Consider the following 13,777-nt stretch of genomic DNA (forward strand, 5'->3'; position numbering starts at 1 on the left):
GGATTAATCATGTTCCAATGCATTCCTATGGGAAATGGTGCTACGACTTACGATCATTTTGAGTTACGTCTGTCTTCTGGAACAGATTATGGTTGTAAGTCGAGGCACCACTGTATTGTGAATTGTCTTAAGAACAGATCAGTTTCAGGATATTGGCAAATTAAACACTTCCTCATCTCCTTTAAGAGACAAGCAAACAGCCCTGCCCCTCTTGTTATGCCCTCCTACTTCTGGGAGGAAGTTTTCCATTCCTTTAAAAAGAAGAAGAAGCTGTGCAGCACATCTACGCTGCCTTAATACACTTTAAAATCATTAGATGTTGGGTAGGCAGATGTTCTCCATATTATGAGGATACCAATTTCTGCTTCTCATCATCAGAGTCAGCTGAAGCTGTGAAGATGGTGACCCATTGTTTGGATAGTCTAATAGACTGAATGAGGTTAAATATCCTGAAATTGATCCCTGACAAGATGAGGGCTTTATGGTTTGGTAGCTCCCATGCCAGGGGTTTGGTAGGCAGCCGGTCCTGGTTAGGCTTCAGCTCTCTCCATGAAGGAATAGGTGCATAGTTTGAGGCTATTCTTAGATCCATCTCTATAAGACAGGTAAAGGTACAGGTTCCCCTTGACAATTTTTGTCCATTCGTGTTCAACTCTAAGGGGCGGTGCTCATCCCCATTTCCAAGCCATAAAGTCAGCGTTTTGTCCAAAGACAATCTTCCGTGGTCACATGGCCAGTGCGACTTAGACACGGAACGCTGTTACCTTCCCACCGAGGTGGTCCCTATTTATCTACTTGCATTTGCATGCTTTCGAACCACTAGGTTGGCGGAAGCTGGGACAAGCAACGGACGCTCACTCCGTTGTGTGGATTCGATCTTACGACTGCTGGTCTTCTGACCCTGCAGCACAGGCTTCTGCAGTTTAGCCCACAGTGCCGCCATGTCCCTTCTCTATAAGACAAGGCTTCAGTAAATTCAGTGACTCAGAGTAGTTGGGGTCAGCTTTGGTTGGACTGCAGCTATGAGAGGTCCTGGACAGAGACAATCTGGCCACTGCACTTCTTGCACTCGTAAGCTCCTAGTTAGATTTCCACAATGAGCTCTTTGGGGCAGTGCCTTTGAACATGGCATAGATGTACCATATATGGCAGCTAGAGCACTGACAAGAACACATTTCACAGTTCTTATGACACCAGTTCTGAAAGAATTACACTGTCTATCAATGCACTTCTGGGCTAAGTCCAAGGTGTTGATGATGACCTGCAAAACCTGAACTGGCTTGACATCTAGGTATTTAAGGGAGCGCATCTTCATACCTATACCTGACTGATCATTAAGATACACTGGGGAGACCTTCTCCATGTCCTACCAATGAGGATGATAAATTGCGTGGAAACATGGGAAGTGACTTTCTCAGTTGTAGAATCTCGGCTGTGGAATGTCCTCCCCTTGGAGGCTCAACTCTTGCAAATATTGACCTAATGTCATGCCAAGTTAATACAGTACATAGATGTTTGCCAGAATCTTTGGGGTTTAAAGATCTTGGCTTCAATATTTTGTGAAGCTTTTGTAATGTGTAGAGTTTTAATTTTTTTAAATGTGGTTTGAATTGATTTTAAATTGCCCAGTTGGTCTATGTTTTAAAAATTCATTTAGATAAGTATGTATGTCCATGTGTTTGTGAATGTGTGTTTGTGAGTGTGTGTTTGTGTGTGCATGTCTATGTGGGTAAGCTTGTGTTATTTTGTTTTATTGTACCCCTTGCTATAATCTCATGATATATGGTGGCACATAAATGTTCAGCATACCATAGCATAGCATAGCATAACCTTAGATTCACATGAGAATGTAGTTGACCTACATGTCCTTCTAATGACTGGAATCTCTCAAAATATTGTTTTTTCAGGACCATAGACGGGGTCTCATATCCTGGAATAATCAAGGAGAAGAAATCTGCCCAAGACCAGTACAATGCTGCTGTTTCAAGAGGACAAAGTGCTGGATTGGTCAAGTATGCCATATTTAATAATCAAATGTATTGAAGCTCATTGGAAAGTACTTCATAATTAAGTCACTGAAGTACAACATTTGATTTCCAGTGTTGGAATATGAACTTCAAAGCTGATAACGCTCAGCTGCATTAGCAAACTCAGTTCCATTTTCCTGGAAAGTTCTGCTCCATTTAAGTACAGGTCAACAAGGGTCCAACAAAAACTTTCACTCTTCCTCTTGGTAAGGATGTCATATACACTAGAGCAAGGATTACCAACCTTGGGTTCCCAGATGTTTTTAAACCAACTTCCAGAAATCCTGATCAGCACAGCTAGGGATGAAGCCTTCTGGGAGATTTAGTCCAAGAACATCTGGGGACACAAGGATGAGAACCACTGCTCTAGAAGCTTATGTCTCAGGACATAACAATATTAAAAGCTCAAACTAGTCTAGGACCAAGTGGTTTACAGAGTAGTTAATGTCTACACCATCAACCAACACTACCTCCAGAAAGTCTGTTTTTCCATGGATCCCCAGGACTGTTGTTTCAACACTTCCAGGAGAAATGGGATTTCCACTGAGAAGACTTCTGATCACCATTTATTTATTTATTTATTTATTTATTTATTTATTTATTTATTTATTTATTTATTTATTTATTTATTTATTTATTTATTTATTTATTTATTTATTTATTTATTTATTTATTTATTTATTTATTTCCTGCCCATCTGGTCTGGTCGACCACCATGGCCACCATTTACCCCTGCATGAAAAACAGCTGTAGTATAACGGTAACTGTAGTTGGAAGATAGTCCTTATAACGAGCATAACTACTTGTAAAGCCTTCAAATTACGAAACTAATTGCTATTCCAAAGTACCTTTCCAACTGCTGATCTATGAAGTTGATGCAGCTGCTTTAGGTCCCTTAATTGAGAGAAGGTATCGTAGAAATGTAAATAAATAAATAAAGAGCTACTGGAGAGAGAAAAAAGAGGGAGAGGACACATCAATTACATGGGTGATTAACAGTCCTTGGACCATTATGTAGGATGGGATTATCCACAGCTCTTTAACCGGAATGAAAATTTCTTCCCATGCAGATTTGAAGAACAGCTGCCAATTTATAGCATAAATAAAGACAAAGGTATACATTCTTATTTCCAGATCCGCTGGAAGAAAACTAGAACAGTTTCATGTTTCAGTCAATGTTGCACCAGCTGCCAAGGTTAACTTTGAGCTGATCTATGAGGAATTACTAAAACGGAAGCTAGGAAAGTATGAACTGCTGATTAAAGTCAAGCCCAAACAGCTTGTTAATCATTTTCAGGTAAGAAGAAGCTTCTGTCAGAAATGCAACCATCTCTTGATGCCATGTCACAGTTGCAAGGCATGACCTTACAGCATCTCCTTATTTTCTTCAGATTGATACTCACATCTTTGAACCTCAGGGTATACGTTTCTTGGAATCTCAAAGCACCTTCATGACCAATGAATTGAATGATGCCCTCACAAAGACGCAGGGGGACACAAAGGTACATGACCTGAGCCAGAAGTCCTAGTGTCCTTGAAATATCAGCTCTTGCCCTTCTGTGCAAAACTGACTGATGGCTTTCACCCATGCCTCTAATTTCTAGGCTCATATTTCATTTAAACCTACTATAAATCAACAAAGAAAAAATCCTGGATCAGAAGAAACTCTGCTGGATGGTGATTTTGTTATCCGTTATGATGTTAACAGGAGTCTTGCTGCCGGTGATGTGCAGGTAAAAGATGTCCATCTGATGGACATCACATTGCTGAATTCAAGAGAAACCTTGGGAGAAGAGGGAACATTGACAAGTTCTTTGACCTTAGTTTTAGCCAGTGGCCAGTACCCTGTTCAATATTTATTTGAGCATTTGCTTACTTCCAACTACAGAAACTGTTGCCCTCTTGTCGGATTACTGCAGCAGCTTCTGTATCTGGAGCTGAGCAAATGCATAAATATTGAACAGAATATTGGCCAGACTTTCTATGTATGCATGCTTAAGGGTGAGATCATCAAGTGAGAGTTGGGTTTTTGCTACTGTGGGAAAAATCAATAACTATATTATAAAGAAAGCCTGTGTGAGATGTTGAAGTGGCATAAGTCAGATTGTCTTTAATTGTTATTTAGAGAAGCGCCTCATTTTATTTTACTGCAACTAATGGCAAAATCAAAGGTCCTTCAGTCTCCATTAGAGAAACAAGAACTATTCACTCATTACTTTCGGTGGACTTAGGCAACAGGTTTAGAACCCTTTTCCCTCTCCACAGTTACCTTCTCCATGGATAATTGTGGAGATGCTTAATCTCCACAATAATCTTTGTGCTTAATCTCCACACTTAAACTATGTAGACGAGGGAGCCCTGAGGACAGTGGTGAATGCATTGGTGATCTCCAAGATCAACTACTGTAACATTCTTTATGTGGGGCATCCCTTAAGACTGGCACAGAGATGGCAATGGTTCCAAAATGCAGCTGCCAAACTGATGAAGTGTGTGAGTAAATTTGACCACATTTCCCCAGGCATGGCTCACCTGCACTGGTTACCTGTGATGTCCTGGATCAGGTTCAAGGTTTTGGTGCTTCTTTATAAAAAAAAACCCATGGTTTGGGACTCCAATACTTGTTGGAGCACCTCTCCCCAAAAACATGAAACCTTGCCACCTTATTCCCTCAGGCCATGCTGCTCCAGGTTGCCACACCAAGGGAGGACAGAAAAACATCTACTAAAAGTCAGCTTATTCTTAGACGGGCCCTCACTCAGGTGTGGCATCAGCCCTTTGGAATCGGCTCCTGGTTGAGCTATGCCTGGCCTTCTCCCTGCCTACCTTGAAGAGATTGCTCAAGACTCTGCTATTCACAGAGACCTCAGGGGAAACTGCCCTCCTTGTCCAATTATGGGTTGATGTTCTGGTTCCTTGTCTCGTGATGCTGGCGCTGATTTGTTTTATCCTTGTGTTTTTACTATTGTTGTTCTTGTTTTTTTCTTCTTTAACCCTATCGAATGTTAGCTGCCCAAAATAGTACTTTGTACTAATTGGGTGGTATAAAAGTCAAACAAACAAACAATCTTAAGTTCCTTGATTTTGTGTACTGCAATATTGAAATACATAGGTGGAAAAGCATTAACACTACTTTTCTGTTTCAGATTGTAAATGGATATTTTGTGCATTATTTTGCTCCTAATCAAATGCCAGCATTTCCAAAAAATGTCATCTTCGTTATAGACAAAAGTGGATCAATGTCTGGCAAAAAAATCCAGCAGGTAACTTGTCTCAAAATAAAGCATTTTCGGGGGAGGTTTTTCCCCCCTGGGAAGTGTGTTGTATGCCAAGCACATGCTACATTCCCGTGATGACAAAGGCACCAGGTGTCTCTACCTCGGGATTCACAACGAAGCCTAGTTTATTCTAAAGCTGTCCCTCAACTGATCATAGCCTCCACTGTCTTTTTGACCTATCAATTGGGAAACAGCTATGGAGGCTTCGCTTTTTTGTCTTTTTTTTTTTTTACTTTTAATCTTTTTTGCATTTTAAAAAGAAATTATAAAAATAAGTAAAAAAATTATCACCATATTAACACCTAACCAAAATAACTTTTTATTATCTCTTTCGCAAAACAGTAAGTCTTTAACATTTTTACTTCCTTGTTTTCTACCAAACATTTATTTTCTTCACAATCTTAATAATATCTTAATTCTTATTTTATATCCATATTAACAATCTGCTTTACTTTGTTTTTACTTCTGTTGAGAGCAATTCTGCGTCAAATTTAAACCTAAGTCCCTTAGTACAGGTTTGGAATCTTTCTTCCATTTCTCTCTAAGATAACTTTTTACTTCCCCCCATTGAAATTTGTCCTCCATTCTTCTTTTTTCTTTCAATGAGTCTGTTAGTTTGTTCATTAATATTAGTTCCTTAATTTTACTAAACAATCCTCCGCCAAACGTTCCTCCTTGACTTTCCATTGTTTTGCCACTTGACTTCGCCTAATATGTATAAACAAATTTTTGTCTCTTGTCTTGAGTTTAACTTTACCATATTGAACAAATAAGTTTCAGGTTTCATCTCCATTTTTATTTTTAAATCTGTGGTGATTATTTCTTCTATTTCTTTCCAAAATTTCCTAATAAATTTACATTCCCACCACATATAATATAATGTTCCTTTTATTGTTTTACATCTCCAACCTTTATCTTTCTGATTTTTCTTCACCTTCGCCAATTTCTCTGGTGTCATATACCATCTATATTATATTTTCATATAATTTTCCTTCAAATCTGTACTTATTAATAGCTTTTGGTTATCCTTCCATGCTCTCTAAACCAATCCTCTGTTTGAATTGTTTTACCTAATTCCTGCATCCATGTTATCATATTTTCTTTAATTACTTCCTGTTCTATGTTTCTTTCCAATAATAGTTTATACAACTTTGCTATTTGGTGATTTTCTTTTCCCCATATTCTCTTTGTTTTGTGTCGGTAATGGTAGCTTGGCCTTCCTTCTACCCTTCCCTGATTCAAATCCGCTTCTTCGCTGGTTGGGTGCACATTACCACTTCTGAGTGAAATGAAGTATTATAGAAATGATACTATCATGGTACACATTAACTTGTTCTGTCTCCCACTGGCACAACTCTTTTTGATGAGTTTGAAAGCACTTCACGCAGCATTCAAGGAAAGGCTGAAATCTAATCAAAACAGCTCTTTGCATTACGGACATCTCTGTAATGCAAAGATTACAGGGATTACACCCCTTTGCATTAAAGACATCTCTGCTTCAAAGGGTGGTAGGTCTGAAGAGGAAAGTCTATTCCATCCATGGAGGCTTGCTATGCAAATTGAAACCCTTTAAAACCAGGGTTCCAGATAATGTGGAGGAGCTTCTAAAGATGGAAGGGGGGCAGCAAGGAGTTGGAAGGGACCTATGAGGCCATTTCCCTACTCAGTGCAGGAATCCAAATCACACCCTCCTTGTCTGTTTCATTTACATACATATTCAATACTTCCATCAGGCTCTGGTGGCCCCTAGAAATGATTTGGGTCCGTATGTGTGTAAAGCCCTGTAGTACTGCCACAATTGTTGCAACCTTATAAATTGCGTCTGATGACCTTCTCTTAACAATATTTATTTGAGCAACGCAGCAGCTATTATGGTGGCACTCCATGCATGGCGGCCATTGGAAGGTAAACACAACTTTAATTTGCAAAACGATTAACTAGGGTTATATCTTTCAGGATTTCATGTCATGGGAGGAGGGAGGAGGCTAATCCCAGGAAAGCCAATTCTGTTCTATTTTGACTGTCAGCTGCTTTGCTTGAATGAAATGGGAATGATCTTTATGGAGGACTCTATAGTTGTTGTTGTTTTTGTTATGGGCCCCTAAGAATGTAGGGAAGAAATGGCTGACTATTCAGTCAAGATCCAACTCTCCTACATATGCTGTAGAAATCATTTATTTGAAAGCACCTCAGATTCTGACCATATCTACATGCCTAAAAATTATGTGCTACTTCACTCATATTTATAGACAAGAGAGGCCCTGGAGAAGATTTTGGAAGATCTGTATCCTGAAGACCATTTTAACTTAGTAGTCTTTAGTGCCGGTGTTGCTGAGTGGCAACCGGTCTTGTTGAAAGCCACAGAAGAGAATGTGGAACGGGCAAAACAATATGTTCGGACCATTTTTGCTCAAGGAGGTATTGTTGTTGTTGTTGTTGTTTGTTGTTGTTGTTGTTGTTGTTGTTGTTGTTATAGTTATTGCTGCTGCTGCTGCTTCTCCTCTTGCTGTTATAAAATACCAGGCACAGTCAATTACAACTACAAAAACATTGACTGGGATTATATAACAAATACAAGTTTTAACCAAAAACCTAAGTTTAAAAAAAAATCAGTGCAATATGTATGCCTTCCTAATACTGCCATTTATTGTAGCTCTTATGGCGTTATATCTGAGATCTGTAACTGATTATAGTACAATGTGAAATTTCTTGATATTGTTCCTAAAGCCCCAATGACTAAGGAGACTACTGAAGTGTGTTTCATCCAAGCAAGATGTTTTGGTTGCCAGGTTTCTGTACTTTGTTAGTTTTTCGAATTCTTTATTTTCAACTCTGGCATCCCCTGAAATTGCAATGTCAATAATGCAGACATTTCTTCCTTCTGTTACTGTACTACTATACAGTTTCTGATATGCTATGTTCAAGGCTGGGATCTTGAAATCCCACAATCTTGGCCTCCTCATTTTCTGATGCATTCATTACCTGATGTTCCCATGGGTTTTTACACGCTGGCAAGTTATATTTTTTGCATAATGATCAGTGTACTAACTTTGCCACTCTATCATGTCTAATTCTGTAATCTGTTTGTGCAATATTTGGACATTTGCAGATGGGGTATATCATTCCATCTTTTTTATTGGCAGATGATGATGATGTTTTATTTTATTTTCAGTAGAGTTCTGATTATAAATACAAATTTAGGAATGGAAGACAGCTGTGCCAGGTATTAAAACAAGATTTGGGACAGTGATCTTCCATCCAATTTAAGGCCTATAAATAAAACAAATAAAATAAATAATTTAGGCTTTCTATTTCAGTTTTCCATTCATCTGCTAGATGGAGTTTTTCCTGCTCAAAAACATGATCTATTCCTCCTTTTTAAAAAATGTAGACATTCTTTTCTGCATTCAGTTTTAGATTGAACTACTCAATTCACACTTATATGTATCCAACCTTCATATTTATTTTATTTTACTTTTTTACTACTTTAATGGAATATTTGATTTTACTTTGATTTTACTTTTTTACTATTTTAATGGAATATTTTCTTCTCTTGAGCCCTAAACCCGAATCTTACTGGTAGCCCCTGCTAGAACAGAACCAATTGTCACATTCCCTTGCGGCCCCTGCTTGTTTCACCAAAATAAGAGCTCACGCTGCGTGTCTTTCTGCTGCCAGCAGTTGATTACATCAACATTGTTTATTATTAATCACAGAGGTCCAGGCAATGTGTCATTTTAAAAAAGAACCAAAAACAAATTGTTTATTGTTACAGATGTTGACAGAACAAGCAATGTTGTTAACTCTTAAACAAACTTCCTTCTTTATCCCCTCTCAACCACCACCCTCCCACCCAAACTCCCAAAACTCTTCAAATCTCTCTCAACTGTCAATTCACCTCCTCCTCCTTCTTCAGAGACTCTTATATCTTGTGACTCTGTCTCTCCAGCACTCTCATTGGTCTGTGCAGATAGCTTATTACTATTCATGACCTGAGTGGATACCCCCCCTTAATAGGTTTGTGACAGGAGAGGAAACTTAATGGTTTCCCCTCCTGTCAATGATGCAAAAAAAATCAATGCAAGATTTTAAAAAAGCATTTTTCTGGATAACTAGCACAGCCAAACAGAATCATATTCACTGATGCAAATTAGCTCATTGCAGCCTTGATTCTGCTCAAAGCCATCTACAGTAGTTGTTTCTCACCCCACGTGGTCCCAGGATCATCTCCCCTACGTGAGTAGCTATAAACGAGTGGATGCATAAGAAATGCAAAGGAAGCTCTTGCAATTTTTAAAAAATCCTTCAACTTACCTGATTGGCAGATGCCTGTAAAGCATCACAACCTTTCTCAAAATAGTAACCCTTTCCCACCTTTGCATGTAGTATATGTGTAGCAAACCTGTCATAGTAAAAAAAGAGAGGACAGTTTACATGCAGCATGTTGCTGCATAATGAAAAATGAATGTGTTGTCATGACACTGCTGAATTCTATAGATTTTGGAAGAACAATCCAGTTCTACAGACAATGTCATTGTTATGTTTTCTTTCCCATTACAGGAACAAATATAAATGGTGCTCTTTTGACTGCAATGCATTCATTGGACAAAGCCACATCCGCTGAAATATTGCCAGAAGAAAGTGTCTCAATGATCATGTTGCTGACAGATGGCCAGCCTACTGTTGGTAAGCTGGAAACAATGAAGTATCACAGTTCGTTTCCATTTTTATAATACTGTACTTCTTAATCATACTATTAGCTCAATTGGACTAATATGCACTAGGTCACTGGTTCTTAACCTTTGTTACTCAGATGTTTTTGGACTGCAACTCCCAGAAGCCTTCACCATCAGCTCTGCTGACTGGGGTTTCTGGGAGTTGCAGTTCAAAAACACCTGAGTAACAAAGGTTAAGAACCATTGCACTAGGTTATTCTACAATGTCTCCCTGCTCTTCAAGAAGAGCCTCGTGGCACAGTGGTTAAACTGCTCTACTGCAGCTAAAACTGTGCTCACGACTTGGGATTCCATCCCAGGTAGCCGGCTCAAGGTTGACTCAGCCTTCTGTCCTTCCGAGGTCAGTAAAATGAGTGCCCAGCTTGCTGCGGGGGGATGTATAGCCTGCATAATTAACTTGTAAACCGCCCAGAGAGTGCTTGAAGCTCTGTGGGGCGGTATATAAGCAGCACGCTTTGCTTTGCTTTTGCTTTGCTCTTTTGCATCAACAGACTGCAATTTCAAACCTTCTTCAATGTGTTTCCCTTACAAAACATTTCAGCTATTTTTAACAAGCCTTTGGCAAATTGAGCTGGTATTCATACTTTCATACACTTGAAGAAGGGAGAACCAAATAGGCAAGAAAGATGGAACTGGATGGAAAGAAGAATGTAGAGGACAGGGAAAAGGAAATATAGAGAAAAAGACACAGAGAGAATCAGAAAGAAGTGAGAAAATAAGCTGAACTTTGGCAGAGGTGTTTTTAAAGAAAATGACCTATTTCTATCTGGAAGTTAAGTCATGGCAACTGGACTTCTTTCTTATTATGTTGAAACATTACACTACTCATTCAAGTAGCTTCTTCAGTTTGAGGAGAGTTGGTAGGAGACCCTTGATATATCTTCCACGGTTTCACTTCCCTCTCGTCTGAATAGGCTAATTCGACGGACAAAGGATGGAGGAAGTGAGTGAAAATACACCTCTGCAGTCCTTCTTCACCCATTATCATGGGTGGTTAACAGTCATTAACGGTGGTCTTTCTGGTGGGTGTGGTCCTGATATTTTTGGGGATGGATTAAAAAAACTGTTAACAACTATAACCATGTGTATGAACCCCCAGTAGTGTCTTCTTTATCTTCCAAATAAACCAAACTGAATTTAAACTAATAATTATAGTAAGCTACTTTATATTGGGTACCTAGTGTGGTTCAACAGATACAGTCATGGACTAGGACTCTGGAGACCATGGCTTGATTCCCCACTTAGCCATGAAAATTCACTGAGGGAGCAAAACTTAATAATATCTCACATACCTGAAAAACCCTATTAGGAATGCTGTAAGTCAGTTCCGACTTGACAGTTCTCAAGCAATAATTCTTTGAATAACAGCCTCAGTCTCTCCCCAGTAAGACTGCCATGTCCATTATGCAGACATTCTTGAGAATAAATGCCATTGAATTCAGTGGGAGTTACTTCTGAAAGGACTTAGGGCTATGCTGTATGGGCTAACTCCAATGTTAATCATAGCCCCTGTCTACATCGATCCACTGCTGTCCAAGAGACTTAATTGTAACTACTGTAATAAGTTTCATTTATTTCACTTGATCTACCTTAAGTTACAATAGATGAAGCATTCTTTTTACAAATGCTATAGGTGAAACAGACATTGCTAAGATTCAAGAAAACATAAAAGGAGCCAATAATGGAAAGTACTTCCTCTACTGCCTTGGCTTTGGATTTGATGTCAGCTACTCCTTTCTGGAAAAGATGGCCTTAGACAATGGAGGCATTGCACGGCGTATATATGAGGATTCTGATGCAGCCCTGCAGCTCCAGGTAAGATGATGATGACGATAAGAAGAAGAATCTAATATTTTAAATAAATAAATATTAACTTTGCTTTAAAAGGTTTTTCCAGAAATGCTAAACACCTTTTGCATTGATCTTAACCGAACAAAACTGTTCGCATAAAGACTGGTCAGTTCTACGGTGTTTTGGCAAAAGCTTTGTCTTCCTGCCGCCCCATTCATAAGATGCATCAGATTGGGTGTGGTCCAAAAGTAGCTTATAAAGCCCAAAGTAAGTCTTCTTAGTCTTTAAAGTGCCATAAGATTAGTCTCTGCTGGGTTTCCTGCAATGAATGTGAACAGCTGCCCTTCAGAGTATATCTGTGCGTATATCTGTAACCTGTATAGTATCTTCGTGTTCTAAAATTTCTTCCTGCGGTTACCTTTCCCTGCCTCTCTCTCATTCAAGGGCTTTTATCAAGAGGTCGCCACTCCCATCCTGAAGGGAATTGAAATGAAGTATCCTGACCATGTTCAAGAAATCACTCAGAATACTTTCAACGTGCTCTTTGATGGCTCCGAAATTGTAGTTGCTGGAAAGCTGGACAATGACATTGAAGTTTTTCCTGTGAACATTAAAGCTCAAGCAGTAAGTTCCGTGTATGAAACCCATTTCTCTGGCTGAACATGAAATTGTCACTGAATCTGAACTAGGACAACACCTGTTGCAGAGACACAAGGGGGGGGGGACTTATAGCACTGGTAGAGGGGGATCCACAGCCCCTGAATAGGCCTGGTCTTGTTTAGAACTCCAGATAGCCAGAAACTGGAGTCCACAGAACTGTTTTGAGGCTTTCAGCAGAATTTTCTCCCCACCCCTCAAATACAGGGGAAGCCCCCCCCATACACAAGCACACAGACACACTATACTTCCATCATGCCTGCAGCTCTCCATGCGCTCCCCCACCTGCTCAGATGAGGTAACACAGGAGCTGTCCGGGCGAGAGCTGTGCCTCTGGTTCTGCTGAGAGACACGACTCTGTTCACGGAGTGACAATAGAGGAGCCCGTCCTGCATTCAAGGTTCTGTGTTGTTGTGAATAATTCCCTTTCCCTACTTTGCAGAATGGTTTTAATCTGACCCTCCAAAAGGACGAAAATGTCATGGAAAAGGAGCAAGTATTTCAAGATCTGAAATACATCTTTGGAAAGTTCACTGAGAGATTGTGGGCCTACTTAACCATTCAACAACTACTGGAAAAATCGTAAGCAAAGACTATGTTCAGATTTCATTTAACAGCTTGACAAATACTCTTACCTTCCGTGTTCAAAGTGCCCCAAACGTGATAACTTTAAACGGCACAATTGGCCTTTCTTTTCAAAGGGAGGACTGTATTTTTCATTTGATCAGGATAGTTTTAGAAGAGAGCTAAAAACAATGGCTAGTATCCTGTTCAGAACATGAGGGAAATCTCATAAGCTTTCTCCCGTTTCAGCAGGGCCCTCGTCATATGACTGATCACTCGATTGGCCTTGCAACCCACATGAGACTGGGCATGCAACTGGAAGCTTGCCAGAGTGCTGAAATAGGGGTGGGCCCCAAAATAGTGATCCAAATGGTATGTTGCACCCCACTGGCATAGCTTTATCAGCATAACAAAAACTCTGAAACTTGAAACCAAGGGGGGAAAACATGTGGATGAATAGGCAACAGGACCCAACTTTCCCCGTCCAGCTATGCCCAGATATCGCTATATGTTGTGGGCCTATCTGCTGATCACAAAGGTGTCACTTCAGAGAAGCCTGGCCTCTGTCAAGCCCACATCAGATCTCAGATGTGGTATCAAACCCCCATGCAATGCCTTGGTGGTTCGTGGATCTGGACATCCCCCACGCACACCACCTAGGTATGATTGCTGCCCTTCATGCCAGGAGAGAAAGAGAGAAACAGAGATCAGGAAACAAATTCAGAAA

At 39.8% G+C, this 13,777-nt stretch overlaps 1 protein-coding gene across 3 annotated transcripts in view; it reads left to right on the forward strand.

Annotated features, from left to right (window-relative positions):
• Window positions 1–13,777, forward strand: part of LOC110080619 (inter-alpha-trypsin inhibitor heavy chain 4) — a 35,823-nt gene that overhangs the window by 4,801 nt on the left and 17,245 nt on the right. For all 3 annotated transcript variants that reach the window (XM_020796662.3, XM_020796663.3, XM_020796664.3), the window contains exons 3-12: window positions 1,908–2,012; window positions 3,162–3,324; window positions 3,419–3,529; window positions 3,632–3,760; window positions 5,171–5,287; window positions 7,552–7,720; window positions 9,863–9,988; window positions 11,672–11,853; window positions 12,274–12,453; window positions 12,929–13,068. In XM_020796662.3, the coding sequence (XP_020652321.3) occupies window positions 1,908–2,012; window positions 3,162–3,324; window positions 3,419–3,529; window positions 3,632–3,760; window positions 5,171–5,287; window positions 7,552–7,720; window positions 9,863–9,988; window positions 11,672–11,853; window positions 12,274–12,453; window positions 12,929–13,068 (1,422 nt within the window). The remainder of the gene's footprint in view (window positions 1–1,907; window positions 2,013–3,161; window positions 3,325–3,418; window positions 3,530–3,631; window positions 3,761–5,170; window positions 5,288–7,551; window positions 7,721–9,862; window positions 9,989–11,671; window positions 11,854–12,273; window positions 12,454–12,928; window positions 13,069–13,777) is intronic.

Source organism: Pogona vitticeps, chromosome 2 (genome assembly GCF_051106095.1).
Source record: "Pogona vitticeps strain Pit_001003342236 chromosome 2, PviZW2.1, whole genome shotgun sequence".
Lineage (NCBI taxonomy): Eukaryota > Metazoa > Chordata > Lepidosauria > Squamata > Agamidae > Pogona > Pogona vitticeps.